We start from the raw sequence: 16,145 nt of genomic DNA on the forward strand, positions 1-16,145 counted from the left end.
ACGCAGCCTGGCTGCCACCGCCCCACTCGAGTAACAGACACGGAGCACCTCGCCACACAAAGGCGGCATGACATCCAAAATAAAGCTTATACACGTTTTATTTTACGCGTCTAACATAAACATCCATTCAAAAAAAGCAGCAACTGTAATTTAAATACTTTATACGGAGCTCAAATGTAACAGAAACGGTAATGGCGCAGACGTCTTCAACGGTCACCAGACAGGGCGTTAATTTTAAGCCACCGTTGTTTTTATTTACGGTACTTACTGTCACCGACTTTAGCACGCTAGCTAAAGCTAAAACAATCTGGGACTTACCGGATAGCGTAACTGCAAGCTAGCAAAAATCCTCTCCAGCTACGCCCAGTCAGTGTTCGCCAGTCCGCCGCCTCTCGAGTCAGAAAGTGGGGATGAAATTGTAAGATAAAGCTGGAGTGAGAGTAGGAGGGTACCGGGGGACGGCGAAGTCAAGTCGAACCGAGCCAACGGACAATGAACTTGTGAGTCGCGAGCGCCGTTTTCCCACAAGTGATGCGCGCACCCTTGAAGGAAGAAAGGAGGAGAGTGACGGTTCGCTTCACTCCACTGCACACTCACTCACGATACTGGAGCCGGTGAACGGAGGGATGGAACAGGCGGAGGAGAGGCTGGTGCATTCGCGTGCTGCTCGGAAATGTTGGCCATGTTGTATCCGGTGATAGTTTCTTTTTTGTCAAATACCAAATTCTGTGACTCTGCAGGTTCTACATAAATAAATTCTAAGTGGGATTCTCGTTTTACTGGAACTTCATGAATGTTGTACACAGCGGAAACGTGTGTAGGGGGAAAAAAACAACTTAGTAGCATTTTAGGAATTTATTAGCATAATATTTTCACACTGAAAATATTATCACAATCCCATCTTTTGATTGATTTATTCAAAGAGACATCTATATTAAAAGATTTGGGGGGGTTTATCGTATCTAGTGGCCAGGCAGGAAAGCTGGTTGGGAGAAGGAAGACAACACGCTGTTGTTGGCAACATAAACAAACCAATAATTTAACTGGGTTCAGTGGATATTAAATAGAAAATAAATATGTGACATGTACATCTTCCCAACAGTGATGACAACATCGCCATAGTGGTGACAGAGTCATGCTGTGGGGTGACTGTGTTGAGGTATCGCATAATAAAACCTCAATAAAACGCGTTGAAGATTGCGGTTGCAATAAGACAAGACTTGCAGGAATGCACTGACTCAGCAGGGTTGACTATAAATGCATGCCACACTTCTCAGATTTTCATTTGTAAGCAGAAAAGAAGAGAAAACACTTAACAACCGTGCCTGTTTGTGCCTCCAAATCTTAATGTGAACTGAAACTGGAGAAAGTGAAAAGCTCAACAGGTGTGAATACTTTTTGCAAGCCACCATATATACAGTTGTCTCTCAAATGGATAGGACATATAAACAGCAGACCATTTTCTTTTTTGCCCTGTCAAAAGAAAAAAAAAGTGTCTTTACTACGAGTCCGTGAATGGAGCATTCACCAGACAGAAGCGGCATGGCAAAATTGAAAGAGAGTGAATAGCAAATAGACGAGAAACTCTCTTTTTTTTCTCCACTGAAAGCAACCAATCCCCTCCAGTCTGGAGGGGGTTGGGGGGGATTATTCAAATCAAGGATGATGTCACCTCTTTGCAAGTCACCCTACTCTCTTGTCCGAGCTTTTCCCAGTTGTCTGGTGCCCCCCGTATCCCCTCCACCTCCCCCTCCAGGCCCCTAGAGCCCTTTATCTCGACTGTTCAAACTCTTTTCTTCCATTCTCCGTGCCCCACTGCACACACACACACACACACACACAGACACACACACGGTGAAGCAGGGTTGCGCCGCATGCATCAAGTTGGCTGCATTGTCCGCTTTCAGTGCTACTGTCGCAGCAGAACACCCTGAATGCATCTCAAACCTGTTGATTTTTTTTGTTGTTGAAATATCATAATAATGTCTTAAAACAGGATGTGTATCTGTTTGCAAATGTTCACCATGTGCAGCTAAAAATCAAAACAAAAAAAAGTGAGCTTTCAGACACAAAGACAGCAATGTGCAGAGTGTGCAGATTGTTTTTTTTGTTTTTTTTTAGTCCTCTCCCCATCAGAGTGCAGTAGCACATGGTGTTGAATCATCTCTGCTGAATCTTTTTGTTTCTGCAGAACACAGCTTTTCATCAGAGACTGTCTGGGTGGGCACACCGCCTGTCTGCCTGTCTGCCTGTCTGCCTGCCTGTCTGCTGCGCTGCATGCTCAGCCCCCAGCAGCCGCCTGCCGTCCCCTGTCTACATGAGCCAGGCTTTTGTGTGCTGCTCTACGCTGGATGGGATTTTTTTTTTCTTCATGTCATGCCTGTCATCCACTCTTCATTTTCTGTCTGAATATGTAAAACGCAGCCAGAGGATGCTTTGTCTGAAGCGGGCTGATCTCAGACGTCTTTGCTCACACTCTGGAGGAATTCGCCTCCAGAAAACCTGACGATGCTGAGCATTATTTATCGATTTACCGACAACTTGTGTCCTCTGGTCTTTATTCAGGTTCTAGCCGACCACCGATTACCGATCTTTAAGAAACCATCATTTCAAATGTAAACATATTCTAATTTTCAAAAAATAAATATAAAGGTTTCAGATCTCCCAAATATGTTACATTTTAAAGGAGTATTTTAAATTGGTATTATTGACTCTTTCTTGAGCTTTACATCGTGTTATGACGTTATTCTGTCAACAGAAACACACCCGAAGTGTTGCTTTCATTTTTCCATGCATGTTTGAGAAATCCTTTAATCTCCTGTGGCAACCATTCAGCTGTGCAAAACGCCTGGGTGGATGTAGCCCCACCTTCGAGGATCAAACTCCTCCTCTGAGCTGCAGCTTCCACGCTCCTGCCTCACAGAGCAGCTCTCCCCCACTTGGTTCCTGCAGACTAGCCAGCAGCAGCTAGCAAACACCTGGAGGAACTGTGAGTCTGCTGAGCTCATTATAGGAGCTACTTCTCAGTGAAATGCTGGTAGTGATGTGATGACTTCCTGAAGGCGGAGTTTCAGAAAAAGAAGGAGTTTCTTAAAGAGACAGAGGCACAATTTCAAGGAGATACATTACGAAGTGAAATTTCTCTTAGGTCATATTTTATATATATAACATTTTTATAACAACTTAAGGTAACATAACTTGATTGTGCTCTAATGGCACTATGTGCCTGGAAAACACAATACCGGCCCTTTAAGCATTAATGTATGGCGCCTGTTAGTTTAGGATTCCTGTAAGCAGTGACTCAGTTTGCTTGACACGATTTGCAAAATGTAAATTTTTATGTATACTTTAACAAGGCACTAAATATAGCTAGCTGAACTGCTGTAGAGGTCAAAGGGAAGTCCTCTTTGTGCGTGCGTGCAGGTGTGTGTGCAAGTAATGGAAGCTGAGAGGGAAGAAGGTGTGAACTGGGCCGTTCAGTGCCTGCTCACTAGAGACTGATGGACATATTGGCACAGGCAACCGGGAGCAACAAAGAGAGGAAGGTGGTGTTTGTTCTCTCTTTTTTTTTTCGCCACACAGGCGGTGGTTATGGCGGCAGTGGAGACAGGAAGGGGCAGGGCACTATACCCGGCGTGCAGTTCCCGTGTTATTTATCTCATTGGTTTTTTTTCTACATTGCTCGGAGTCCAGCTAGGGTGGCCACAACACACACGCACACACACACACACACACACACACAAACACATACAGAAATTTAAAAAAAAGAAAAACTGGGGCCTTTGCTTTCAGTCAACCCTGAAAACCTGGCCTCCAGTTTTGCTCCACACATTAGTTATTTAACCAGCAGCAGATACAGATACAGACACGCTCTCCTTGGGTTTCATTTATTCCGGCATGAAGAGTCACATTGCACACAGGTCTGAATCTCCCGGAGACACACCCATCTCATCAGACACCCTGGATCATTACCACAAGTGGCCTCCGAGAGCACGAGGAGGCATCTGCACACGCAGCCGTTCACACTCCAAGTCGAGCATTATATTAGAAATCCGGTGCGTGTGTGTGTGCGTGTGTGTGTACGAATAGCGAGCTGGCTGGCGCAGGTTAGCACATGCCGGTGCAGCTGCCGCTGCTCTCTGCACGCAGCATGGATTCCCTGAAGAACCCCATGCGCCAAACACCGCATATCATTAGCATGCAGGATGCTTCCACACTCAATGACAAGCAACGTGTGAACAAAAGAAGGCAACAAACGTCTAATTAATGGACTTTAATCATGCCCTCTGGCTCTCCCTACTGCAGCATGTGGGTCAAACGATGCTCACTGACAACAATGGAGACTTTAATGTAAATATGTTTTACCCAAAGGGTGTCGTTTGTAAAGTTTATTCAGAATGTAATAGGGCAAAAAAAAAAAAAAAAAAATGTGGGTGTTCATTTTTCAAAGTCATATTTTCACCATGTTATTCATACATGAATCACTATTAGAGTCCCAAACTAAATATTTAATTCACAAGCAAAAATATTTAGCTTCTAAACAATACATTTAGCTCTCAAATTAAATATTTTGTTCGAAAATTAAATGTTTAGGTGGAAAAATCATTTTTTAAACTAAATATTTAGTTAGCTAAATATTTTGTTTGAAAATTAAATGTTTAGGTGGAAAAATAATTATCTTTAACTAAAATCTTAGTTAGAAAAATACATATTTCATTTGGGGCTAAATATTTAGCTTGGAACTAAATATTTAGTTTGTGAATTAAGTATTTAGTCTGCAACTTTAGCATTTATAAATGAATGAATAACATGGAGAAAATATGACTGAAAAATGATTTCTTTTCTCTATAGCAGGCTAAATAAATGTTTTAAAGTGTAACTTTACAAACGCCACCCTACAGATAACATTCCTGAATCTGTTTCTTTCTGCAAGATTTTATTTTATTTTATTTTTTCAAAGATGGCGTTAACCAGCTTTGAAAGCTGACGTCATCAGTCCAGCCCGTTACCTGTCGCCGTAAGTGCCGCTTCATCAGCTCCGGTACCTTCCTCTGCTGAATAATGCATCAACATTCTGCGCTTATTGGTCAGCGATACCACTCCAGCACATTAGGGAGTGACTGCCTTGATGTCTGTTCCATCTGAACAATACCTAGGTGCGTTGTTTTTCTTCTTTTTCTGCTGAAGCAGCTGACCTGTACTTCCATTTACACAGTAGATTTGAAGGTCAAGCACTTTTCTGATACATTATTTATTTTTTAATGTGGCTAATCTTTTACCAGGCCTCCTTTGGAAAGTGCCTTTGGGTTTTTTTTTCACCCCGCTGCTTCCTGTCATTTCTTTATTGCCTCTCATTTTGATTTCCTGGGTTTGGTTTGCTTGTAGGAGAAAGAGCACGCTTCCCCCCTCTAGTGGTGACTAACTGTACTAACAAAGTACAAGGAACATGACAATACAAAACTAAGAACTGGACTACAGTTAAAATGATGGACGGAGCCTGAGGTATAAGTGAATATTGTTGTTGCTAGGAGATCTAGCAACAACACTATTGGGTCCCCCAAAACCTCGTGGGTTTAGACAGAGCAGACTTTTCAAATGTAGGGCTTTTTGAATCAGGTGGACCCACTAAAACAGGAAGCGCTTCCAAATATGGATGATGGCATGTTGCTAGTTAGGTTTTAACTATAAGTCTAGTAATGTTCTTTTTTGTTTAACCTTGAACTTGTTTCCCCGGAGCTTTCATTTGGACTGAAACAGGGATGTTGACACAGAGCAGCAACTCTTTCAACCAATGGCAAAAACGTCGCGGTTTTTAATTTCGGGCTAATCCTTTGCTGTTGTCAGTAATACAAAAAGAGGCCCTGTCACAATGAGCTCAAAACTAAAGCAGAAATGGTGTAATGCTGACGGAATTTAATGTTTTGAGTTACATTTACAGTTTTGTTGAAAGTAGTCATTAGCCACTGATGTGTGTTACAGGCAGACTGGGGAAACAGACTGGGTTTACTTCGTCTCCTAGCTACTGCTCTCAGAGAACATTTCTCCAGACGTCCTCCTCCTCACTTGCTGTTTAAAATCTTTGCCTCATAAATTCATATTAAAGGTGGATACTTGACTATTTCTACTTCTGTTTTAGGTGCCCAAAGTGTTGTGCATTAAAGCCTAAAGCAGCAAAACATCCTTTTTCAACTGTCAGCTCTTATTTCCGCTTTGTGTTTATTTTCATTTTTTTCAGACATATGATCTGAAAAAAAAAAAAAGCTCAGAAAAAAGCATGAGTTCTGTGCGTTGAACATAAAACATTTACCGATTGCAAAAATAAATAAAAGCCTCTTTAATTCTTCTGAATTCTAAGTGGTAAATGTAATGTTTCCACATAATCCAATATGGCCGCCATGAGTTTAAAGTGATCAAAACGGGAATAAGATTTTGTTGCACTTCTGCCAGACTGTTAATCTTTTTACCACAAAAAACATAGATGTGCATTGTTTGGATTGATAAAATACAGAGTTTTTAGCTTGTAAGCTACTTAACAGTTATTCACAGAGGGAGGTGCCAAAACAATGACATGAAAATTATTTATATAGTCAAAATGTTCTGTACATGACAGAGGTTTGTGCATGTGTTAACAATGTGATCTGTAGCAGTGACACGCCTATAATGTATCTGCATGTACCTCAGAAAGTACAAAGTTGTGTCCCTGATGCTAATAGTTGTTAGCATAAACACTACAGCTAATTTGTGTCGTATTTAGCCTTTTAAGTAGCTGATGCCTAATCTTATGATGGTGCCACCAATGAGAACAACCTCTACATCTTTTAAGCTCTGAAACTCGCCTAGCATTGAGGTTAAAGCTCTATAATAACAACTCTTTCAAAAATATGTGGAATTGTCATTGAAACGGTAAATAAAAGGCAAATAACAGCAATCCACAGCCTTTTTTCGGTTTATTTAACTGAAATGTGTGCTCATCATTAAGACAGCATCAGCACAGAAAACTGAGTTGGACGGTGTAAAATGCTCCATGCTAAGTGCTTCCCTTTTTGCAATTGTCTCTTCTAAAATTGAGGTAATAATGAAAAATGCAGAAGTACATGCTAACAAACACAGTGAGGAATGGCTGCCAACATTAAACCACAGCAGAATCAGGACGCCTTCCTATAACTAAACACAGACTGGCTGACGCATTACATTTACAATGCTTTGCTCTGTTGTTCATAACTATGTGCCACTATCAAATTAAGTAAAGCTTTACAATACTATATCTGTGCAAATAAATTAACTGCAATCATTACTTTTGTAACTGTAAAAAATGTTTATGTATTTAAATTAAAGTGCAAAACAAAAAGCAATAAAAACCACAAATGACAGAAAATAAGTAAAAAAATCCTAGAATGATTAGTACACTTTCAAAAGTTTCCATAAACAATGTTTTTAAAGGCATACAAAGGAGTGCATTTCATTTATAGATGAAATAACCAGCTATCACACTTTGTCAAGTTAACTATAAAACAACGAACAGAATAATCAAAACTGCCTATGTTAAATCTCAACATGGAAAAAATACAGATTTGGACACAAACTGAGTTGAGAGGAAACATTTTTTTTCCTAAAAGTGCAACAAAATGAGCAAAAAGAATAAGACTGAATGCAAAAATTTCACAGAATAAACACATTTTAAAATGCTAGCTAATGTTAGCAAAGGTTAACGCCATGAGATCGCAAACTAGCTTAAATAATTTTTTTTATATGTTACAGCGTAATAAAGATCAATTTTAAAAGTGCTGCAATAGATTTTTCCTTTTGTAGGTTTAATCTACAGCTTTTAAAATGTATTTATTTTTTTAAAATAGGGTCGAAATCAAGTACAAGTCGGTTCAGGTCTTCTTACTCAGAAACATAAAAAAATCTATAAAACTTCCAGAAACATTCACCCAAAACAAAGATCTGTCCAAAACTGACTTAAACACAGTAACATGTTCTCTGCCCCTTTAAAGTAACAAATGAACAAAGAAAAAAGAGAATAAAATAGTCATTGAATCATTCAAGTTACTAACATGCTAACTGCTAGCTAATGTTTACCAAGGTTGATGCTGAGAGCAAATTAGCTTAAAATAAAAGCTGTTATGTTATTGAATGCTAGAATTGTTTACTTTTGATATTCAATGTCTCACTGATTGAGGTTGTTCACAGTGGATATGCTGTAAAATGTTATATTTTTAATTAAAAAAACAAATAAATACAACCATTTGCCTGACTCAAAATATAGCCTGGTTAGCTAACTAATAGCAACCAAGTGTAACAGACAAGAATGCCTCAGGGTGTGTCACTGTGTCACTGTGTACGGTGTTTCTCTTTGCTCTTTTCTCACCAGTCAGCAAACCGGATTTTATTAATGAACCAAGCAAAGAGTTGCCCTGATTCCACTTGATAAACCCCATTTCCAATCTTAAGCAATTAATTTTTGTTTCCCGGCGCTACGGGTCTGGCAATCTAAGGCCTAAAAGACTCAGTGAAAGGCAGCAGATTGTTCATACAGTACAAAAACTGAGGCAGGTTAATTGGACCGTGCCGAACGAATTTAAATGCAAAACTGGAATGCTGGCACCAAAGGACAAAAGCGGCCCAAGGTCAGCTGGTTCGCTCCACCAGCCTCCAGCATCCCTGCTGAGCGTCTGGAGAAAGGAGTGCAGCTGTCAGTGCAGAGGCAATGTGGGTCTTTGAAGATTAAAAAAAAAATGTAACAGTGTTTTGCTTTTTGACGCAGATGTCACTTACTCCTCTTTTTTTTGTGCATGTGCATGTATTTTGTCGTCCTCCTCACTAGTCGCAGCAGCAGAGGAAGGAGCACGACGACCCGTCCGGCCCGCGGAACTTGCCGGAACTGGGCGTGTCTGTGCACTGAGCGATGAACGCGTGCAGCTCCGTCTCCGGAACCTGCTCCCTCGTTTGGGCCTGCGGGGAAGAGAAGGAGGCTGAAGGTGGAAAGAAAACCCCAACATTTCCGTTCGCAGCCGTGGGTGTGGCTCAAACCAAAGCTGTAGGTACCATGATGGTGTCGTAGGCTCCGGTGATGAGCGCAATGAAGAGCGACAGCACCATGTAGATGAACAGGGAGATGAAGGTGTAGAGGTAGACTTGGCTGAAGACCCACACCAGCGTGCCGCTCTGCTCCATCTCGGCAAACGTCACAAACATGTCGTCGCCGTTGATGAGGGAGAACAGGCACTCTGACACCATGGACAAGGAGCGAAACTGCACACACACAATCCACCGACAGTCCACCGTAAACAGCAACTTTCAGTAGGTTTTACAACCTGGAAGCATGAAACAGAAACTCTAAAGCGGAACGGCACGACTACACGAGGGCGATACGGACTTAGAGTTATATCACTATATTTTGTAGAACTATTGTGATAATGATAAAAATCGAAAAATCTTATCATGACCAGAATTTTATTTTTTTTACGATAAACAATTAACGATACAATAAATACCGTACACTAGGGATGAAATATTAAGAACGACGAGTTTCTGCCTGCTGGCCTGCTTCAAAAGAAAAAAAAAAAACAAACTCATCAAACCACACGCCGAGCGAATCACTACGCAATAACGAATTGATACTCATCATCAAAATACTGTTAGAATAAACTAGTGACTGCAGAGTGTGAGCTGTGTACCTTGACATGGTAGGGGCCCAGAACAATCCATCCACAGAAGCAGTATCCCAAATAAATCACAGCCACACAGCAGCAGAAGCGGATGACGCTGGGAAAAGCAGCTCTAAGAGTCACAATCAGGATCTGTGTGAAGAGATACAGCGACTTAATAAACATCCAACACACAGAAAAGACACGGTGTGCTGTTCTTGTAGAAGAAAACGTGCGATTACGTTGTATTTCTGGAAGAAACTGAAGTAGCGGATGACTCCCACCCACACCAGCAGAGTGGACGTTCCCAGCAGGATCCCACACACGTCGTACGACGACAGAGTCTGAAACGTGACACGTCGCAGTTAGTCAGGAAATAAGTACAGATGTCATTCGGTTTGGACGAATTTCTACTGTAGCAAGACGTGAGTTTTCTTTTTTCTTTTTTTTTTTTTTACACATCATGCGCAGGGGGGGAAAGTGATCCGTTCAGGATTCCTTCACAATATCCAGACTCAAAATTCAGGATTTCTCAGTTTTGTAGCCGTTTTATGAGAGAGAAACATAGAAATATTTTAAAAAAGAAGGATTTTAAAAAGAAGGATTCAGAAAGATCTAATAAAAAAATATTTACAAAGATTTAGAAAGAGATTTAGAAAGAAAGGTTCAGAAACAAGAAAAAAAAATATTTAGAAAGATTCAGAAAGAAAGATTAAAAAAGAAAGGTTTTACAAAGAAAGATATTTAAAAAAGATTTAGAATGGAATGAGAATGAGAGAGATAAAGAAAGAAAGGAAAAAAAGAAGAAACAGTAAGAAATAATGAAGGCAAGAGAGGAAGAAAGATCATATTTTTCCAAACTCCACATGTTCCCAGACCATGCAGGAACCTGGAGCGTTGCTGACGGCACGCTGAACCCACCTTGGACTCTATCCCGATCTTGATGAAGCTGCCGACGATGGTGAACAAGTCGCTGATGATGAGCAGGATGTACCAGCCGTTGATGAACTCCATCCTGTCCCCCCAGCTGACCGTGCGCTCCAGTTTGTGATTGAAAAACTGAACGTATTCCTGTTTCGGGAGAGGGAACACGATCAGATACTGATGACACGGTTGAGCAGAAGCTGTCTGCGCTTGTTTTCAAGCGACAGCAACAGCAGCAGCTTTCCATTTACATTCCATTTACACGTTTTTCAAGTGATCTAAAGCTTCATCTATCTGCTGCACACAGTGCCATTTTACAGCAGAATCAAGTCTCTGTGTTACCTTCAGTTGTTATGAAAATGCTACATATATCAGGTATGGCTTTAACGAAGTTTAACTTTGTAATTTGATCCCTTGAAATTGGGCTTCTGTCTCTTTAAGAAGCTCATGCTCTTTCTGAAACTCCACCTTCAGGAAGTCATCACAACGTGGCTTAACAACGTCTCTACCGGCGTTTCACTGAGAAGTAGCTCCTATAACGAGCTCAGCTGAAGGGCAGTTCCACCTTGTGTTTGCTAATTGCTGCTGGCTAGTCTGAAGGAGCTGAGTGAGAGGATAAAGGAAAGTAGAGAAGAGTTGTTTCTGTTTCCTACGTGCTGAAGGAGGATTCCTCTGAGGATGGAGCGGCCGCAGAGCAGCAGCGACAGCAGGCAGACGATCGCCACCACCACGTCGAAGAACTCTCTGGCGTAGCTCTCCGCTGACCGGGGGAGGAGAGAAATAAGTCGAATTAAAGCCCTTTTATTGAAACTTTGGAAAACGTTTCCACCGTGACTCACCGTGTCCGGACACGTTTGTGTCTTTACACTCCTTTATGGAGGCCTGGTTCTGGAGGAGGATCTTGATTTTGCCGCTGTGAGCTTTGTTGTCGAAGACGATCTGAGAGCACAGTGAGAACCGGGTGAGTCCAACAGGAAACGCTTCGCTCATTAGCGGGTCGCAGCTCTTCCTGCCTGGACCAAATGTTCCCGTCACATTTCTCTTTGTTCAGCCGAGACTTTTGGGAACTTCAGCTTCAGCTTAAACATCTTTATCAGGGGAACACTGGTAAACACACACTACAAAAAACACTAAATGTTGCCATTGCTGTTCTAGTTTCTAGTCTAAATATCTTAGCACACTTGAAATAAGACAAAATTAACTTACAAGTAACTTTTTCACTTATAACATTTTACTTGTAACACTGGAAAAAATGTGGAACTAGAAATTTTTAATCAATATTAAGGAATTATTGCCTTAAATAATTAGTCAGTATCTTACTGAAAAGTTACTTGCAAGTTAGTTTTGTTTCATTTCAAGTGTCCATCTGCATTAAAGTCTGAAATCTGATATTAAAGTCTTATTCTGGACTTTTTTTTCCTCAGATTTTTGAGAAGAAACTAAGCTTAGTGGCACTAATCCTCTTCCGTACATGTCAAGCATCAGCACTGGTGTAGTTTAGTTCATCAGCCAGCAGGCGTTTAGCAACATGGGAGCTGCTAAGAAGCTTTACAAGCTCTAAGCTTTTTCTCTCTGCAGCTGCTTTTCTGAAGATTTTTCTGCAAGATTTCCTTCTGCATAAGACCGAAGTAAAAAAAAAAAAATGAATAAAGCAAGACAAAACAAGAAAACGTTTCATAATTAATCATTTCAGGGTTAAAGTAGCTGAAAAGAAACAACTGGAAAACGAAGCTCACCGTGATGGCGAAGGTGTAGCAGTCGGGGATTTCGTTATTGATTATTGTCTGAATGTTGATGGCCTTCAGCTGGAAATCAACCGTGACGTTGATCAGCCTGAAGGGGAAACGAGCAGAGAAGCACGTCTCTTCTGTTTTAATCACATTTATCACCAGACAAAATCAACTTCGGTAAATTAAAAAGGCAGTTTTTAAATGGTTATGTTATGTGCTGAGAGACAAATGTGATCCGAACCAACCTGAACTCTATCGTCAAAGTTATCAGAAAAGAAAAAGGAAAGAAAATGGAGTGACTGTGTCAAAAATCTGGATTAATATGTTGTTTTTTTTCAAAATAAATAAAAACATCCTTTGGAAACAGCCTTTTGTATTTACTCAGATTATCTTTGATGTAAAATGTCTGTCTGATGATCTGAAACATCAAAGTGTGACAAAAAAAAAGTAAATAAATCCATAAGGACGGAAATACTGATATTTTCTAAGATGTGCACAATTAGAGCTCTGGGAGGGAAATTATAATGTTATGCAGGGAGAGAAAAAAAAAAAAAACATAATCTAACTTGTAAAACTGGAGGGTGAAATTCTTGTAGTCGGCGTTTCTCGTCACAGGACTGTCGGGGACCGGATCGAGGCCGATGCAATCTGGAAAACGACATCAGAAAATAGCTGTGAAAGAACCGAAAAAACTGAATGAGGAAGTCCCATTTGAAAGCAATACAGGCGTCAGGTTTTTTTTTCCACATCACATGAAGCCAACATGAAATTTCTGCACTTCCCTAAAGCTTTTGAGCGCACAGTCACCCACTTGGAGCCGGACTTTTATTTCCATTCACCTTGCTATTTTAATAACCAAACCTTGGTCTGGCAATGACTGCAGAATCAGCAGATGTGTGCAAATAGCACCATTCCCAAGAAGACACCTGGTTTGCTGCAAATATGTGGAAAACAACCATGCTCATGCGTTTATGCCAAGAGCACACAAGTCTTGTAAAAGTAGGGCAGAGCTGCAGAGCGTCATGTGACACAGAGAAAAGATTTCCACAAGCGCCATGGAAATATTGACTTGGTGTAAACTACAGGAATGGAGGATGAGGTTTTGTTGCATCCACACAGCTTGTCCTGCTATACGTGCTGTAATTTCTGTAAAATGAATGAGAAATGTTGCACTTTGCATGAACTCTAATAGGTTATCAGGCAACCAGCTGGGGATCTAAATTGCCTGGCCTTGAACCGGTCTTTGAAATCTTTTTGAGCTTGGACAGAGCCTTTTTATCTTTTATTATTTTCAATAGTGCTGCCTACAAAAAGAGAAAACTGCTCCCACCTGTAACGACATGGGGGTCGATGTCAAACGTGTCGTTGACGGGGTCGATGGTGCCCGTCTTGAAGTACCTCTGGCAAAGGGAGAGAGCGCTCCCATTCGCGCCCACGCCCTTCACATATGCGTACCGGCCCAGTGCGATCTGAGGTAGAGCCATGTACTGTCAGTGGAGAAGAAAAGTGCAGCAGAATTTAACACCAGGAATCTGACGCCGAATCTGCATTCAGTTTTTAAAAGTATTCACACCCCAACGGCCCTCAGAAGTTTGTCAGGTTGGACATTCTAACCTCTAGATCTAAACACTTGTAGATCACAACTGCAAAATGTAACATTTAGATAAGTGGCAGAAAGCACAGCTTTGTGTTGGTTTATCTGATAAAAACCTCAGTAAAAATCTTTGATGTTTGAGGTGCCAACACTTTTGAAAGGCACTGTAAATTTCCACCCTGGGAGCGTCTGGGCCACCTGCTCTACGACGAAGCCGATGCGGCTGTACAGCTCCGACTGTGTGTGGACGGCCTGAGGACGGTTGTCCTGGTAACCCTTCAGGAACAGGTGCTTGAACGCCGCCGTGTTTTCCTCCTTGAATGTCACGACCATCTGGTTGCTCAGACCGAACAGCACCAACTGGGAGGAGGAGGCAAAGGGAAGACACCGTTGGCTACGACAGACTGGAGAGAGATTACACAGCGACGTCACCGAACGGGCCACCTGAGGACGAGGGGGTGCACCGACTGCATTTTTCTGGCTGATGTGTAAAAACCCTGATGTGCACATTTTGACCAAAACCAATTTTTTTTGTCTGAAAAATCACTAAATATAGCATCAAATTGGCGAAAGTGGGGTGACTATTGATTTGTGGAGGTAGATGGGATCGGTTTCACATGGTCAATCTCCCAAAATTAGGGAAGTCGGGGCCGATTCATCGGTGCACCCCTTCTGCTCACCACTGCGTCTACCTGCACGGTCACGATGATGATCTTTAGCAGCTGCAGCCCCAGTTTGAAAGGCTTGCGCCCCTTGGCGTGGTACTTGTCACAAGGGCTCATGAAGAAGTACTTGAGTTTCCTCCTCAGAGCCTCTTCCTCCTCGTCTTCATCCCATGGCTGACCGCGGAACTGGGAGTCCGCCAGACTGGCACATCCGAGCACATCCTGGGATCCATAGCCGGACTTGGAGGACAGCAGTTTCTGTTTTTCTAAGGAAAACGAAAGAAGAATTGAAGAATTTTAAGGTATTACGTTGAGTCAGCAAAACAGACCCTTAGAATACCGCTGCCACCACCGGGCCTCAAAGTTCTTACAGTGTGCATTAGCTTTGAACTCCTCTAAACATCTGGCAAAATAACTCAGTCTTTGTCTTATCAGACCATAATGTGTTTCTTGATAAGACGTGCTTTCAGAAGAATGGCAGAAAATACTCTGAAAAAGGTGGAGAGTCTGTAGAGACATACCATGTAGACTGAAGGTTGCGACATGGGCGGTTCTAGACAAGGGCCAACAGGGACCAGGGCCTCTGTAGAACTGGAACCTGCGTCTCTGGAGCTCCGAGATGCTCTTTGGCTCACTTAATATATTAAACTAGTTTTTATTTATTGTTTTGCTTTGTTTTGTTTTTCTTTTTAGCCTCCATTAAAAAAAAAACCTGGCCCACATATTTTCATATCTCTATGAAAATATGTTTCCACTCAGAATATAAAATATCCTGTTGCTTTCTTCAGAATACATACAACCGCATAAAATTTAGAAAAAGTGAAAGGGTGTGAACACTCTCAGACACCACGGATACATGTGTAATATGCACACACACATAAACGGAATATTAGAGTAAAAGAAAAACCCCTGTATAACCACTGAAAGTACACCTGATCACAGCGACAGACTATGACGTAGATCCATGCTCCACACTTCTCTAAGGCGTTAAATCTACAGAATGTCCCTTTAAGCTGTTATCCACCTGTACAGGCTGTTCTCAAGTATACATCAAGCTAAACACAAACAAAGCACTCTGCCGAACAAAAGATGGAATAAAAACCCGAAGGATTTATTTATTTTTTTTATTTTTTGGCTGCAGCCAATACGCAGAGAAACGATCATGAATAAAGACTGAGAGGGAAGCGGGACCGACCTGCGGGGCTGTCAGGGACGCAGGTGTAGCCCGAAGACGCCATGGCGCTGACGGAGGCGGCAGGACAGCTCAGTACCAGCGGAGAGGCGGCGAACAGGACGGACCCATCTCCTCAGATCGGGTTTGATTTCACTGCAAACTGAGGATGCTCGCTGGCGCAGTGCTAAGGTAAACACCGCCGCAGCTTCCTGATAGCCACGTGACCACAGCTACGTCACAGAGGAAAACAAGAGGTGGACGAAGGATCAGACACAGGTATAATAAATATGGAGATCATGGCTATTTATTGTTTACGTTTTGATAAATGTGTTTATTCAGCCGAACAATATATTATTATTATTATTATTATTATTATTATTATTATTATTATTATTATTATTATTATTA

At 41.5% G+C, this 16,145-nt stretch overlaps 2 protein-coding genes across 5 annotated transcripts in view; both read right to left on the minus strand.

The window, feature by feature from the left end:
* Positions 1-698, minus strand: part of prr36b (proline rich 36b) — a 34,769-nt gene extending 34,071 nt beyond the window's left edge. The window contains exon 1 of one of the 2 annotated variants that reach the window (XM_015048189.1): positions 319-698. The gene's annotated coding sequence lies outside the window, so the exon portion shown is untranslated. The remainder of the gene's footprint in view (positions 1-318) is intronic. The other variant, XM_015048188.1, reaches the window with a different exon arrangement.
* Positions 699-6,930: 6,232 nt separating this feature from the next.
* On the minus strand, positions 6,931-15,982 carry mcoln1b (mucolipin TRP cation channel 1b). Of its 3 annotated transcripts, none has more exons than XM_015048191.1 (14): positions 15,759-15,982; positions 14,591-14,829; positions 14,097-14,258; positions 13,635-13,791; positions 12,871-12,952; positions 12,311-12,407; positions 11,414-11,513; positions 11,228-11,334; positions 10,572-10,721; positions 9,893-9,994; positions 9,681-9,803; positions 9,049-9,255; positions 8,779-8,955; positions 6,931-8,675 (listed from the first exon to the last, which is right to left on the minus strand). In XM_015048191.1, the coding sequence occupies exons 1-13, from the start codon at positions 15,799-15,801 to the stop codon at positions 8,824-8,826; spliced, it is 1,701 nt and encodes a 566-aa protein (XP_014903677.1). In that variant the 5' UTR covers positions 15,802-15,982; the 3' UTR covers positions 6,931-8,675; positions 8,779-8,823. The 3 variants fall into 3 exon arrangements, with proteins under 3 accessions (XP_014903677.1, XP_014903679.1, XP_014903676.1); XM_015048193.1 differs by having other exon boundaries at positions 6,931-8,693; XM_015048190.1 differs by having other exon boundaries at positions 6,931-8,955.
* Between the last annotated feature and the right edge of the window lie 163 nt (positions 15,983-16,145).

The sequence above is a fragment of the Poecilia latipinna genome, unplaced genomic scaffold (assembly GCF_001443285.1).
Source record: "Poecilia latipinna isolate Pla-1442-1.1 unplaced genomic scaffold, P_latipinna-1.0 Scaffold865, whole genome shotgun sequence".
NCBI classification, from domain to species: domain Eukaryota; kingdom Metazoa; phylum Chordata; class Actinopteri; order Cyprinodontiformes; family Poeciliidae; genus Poecilia; species Poecilia latipinna.

Bases quoted from the DNA above. Each gene is read 5' to 3' on its own strand.
- mcoln1b (XM_015048191.1), bottom strand. From the start codon at position 15,801: ATGGCGTCTTCGGGCTACACCTGCGTCCCTGACAGCCCCGCAG. The intron at 14,259-14,590 runs GTAGACGCAGTG...TCCTCCTCCCAG, and splicing joins TCATCATCGTGACCGTGCAG to TTGGTGCTGTTCGGTCTGAG. The intron at 9,256-9,680 runs GTACACAGCTCA...GTGTGTGTGCAG, and splicing joins TGGGCCCCTACCATGTCAAG to TTTCGCTCCTTGTCCATGGT.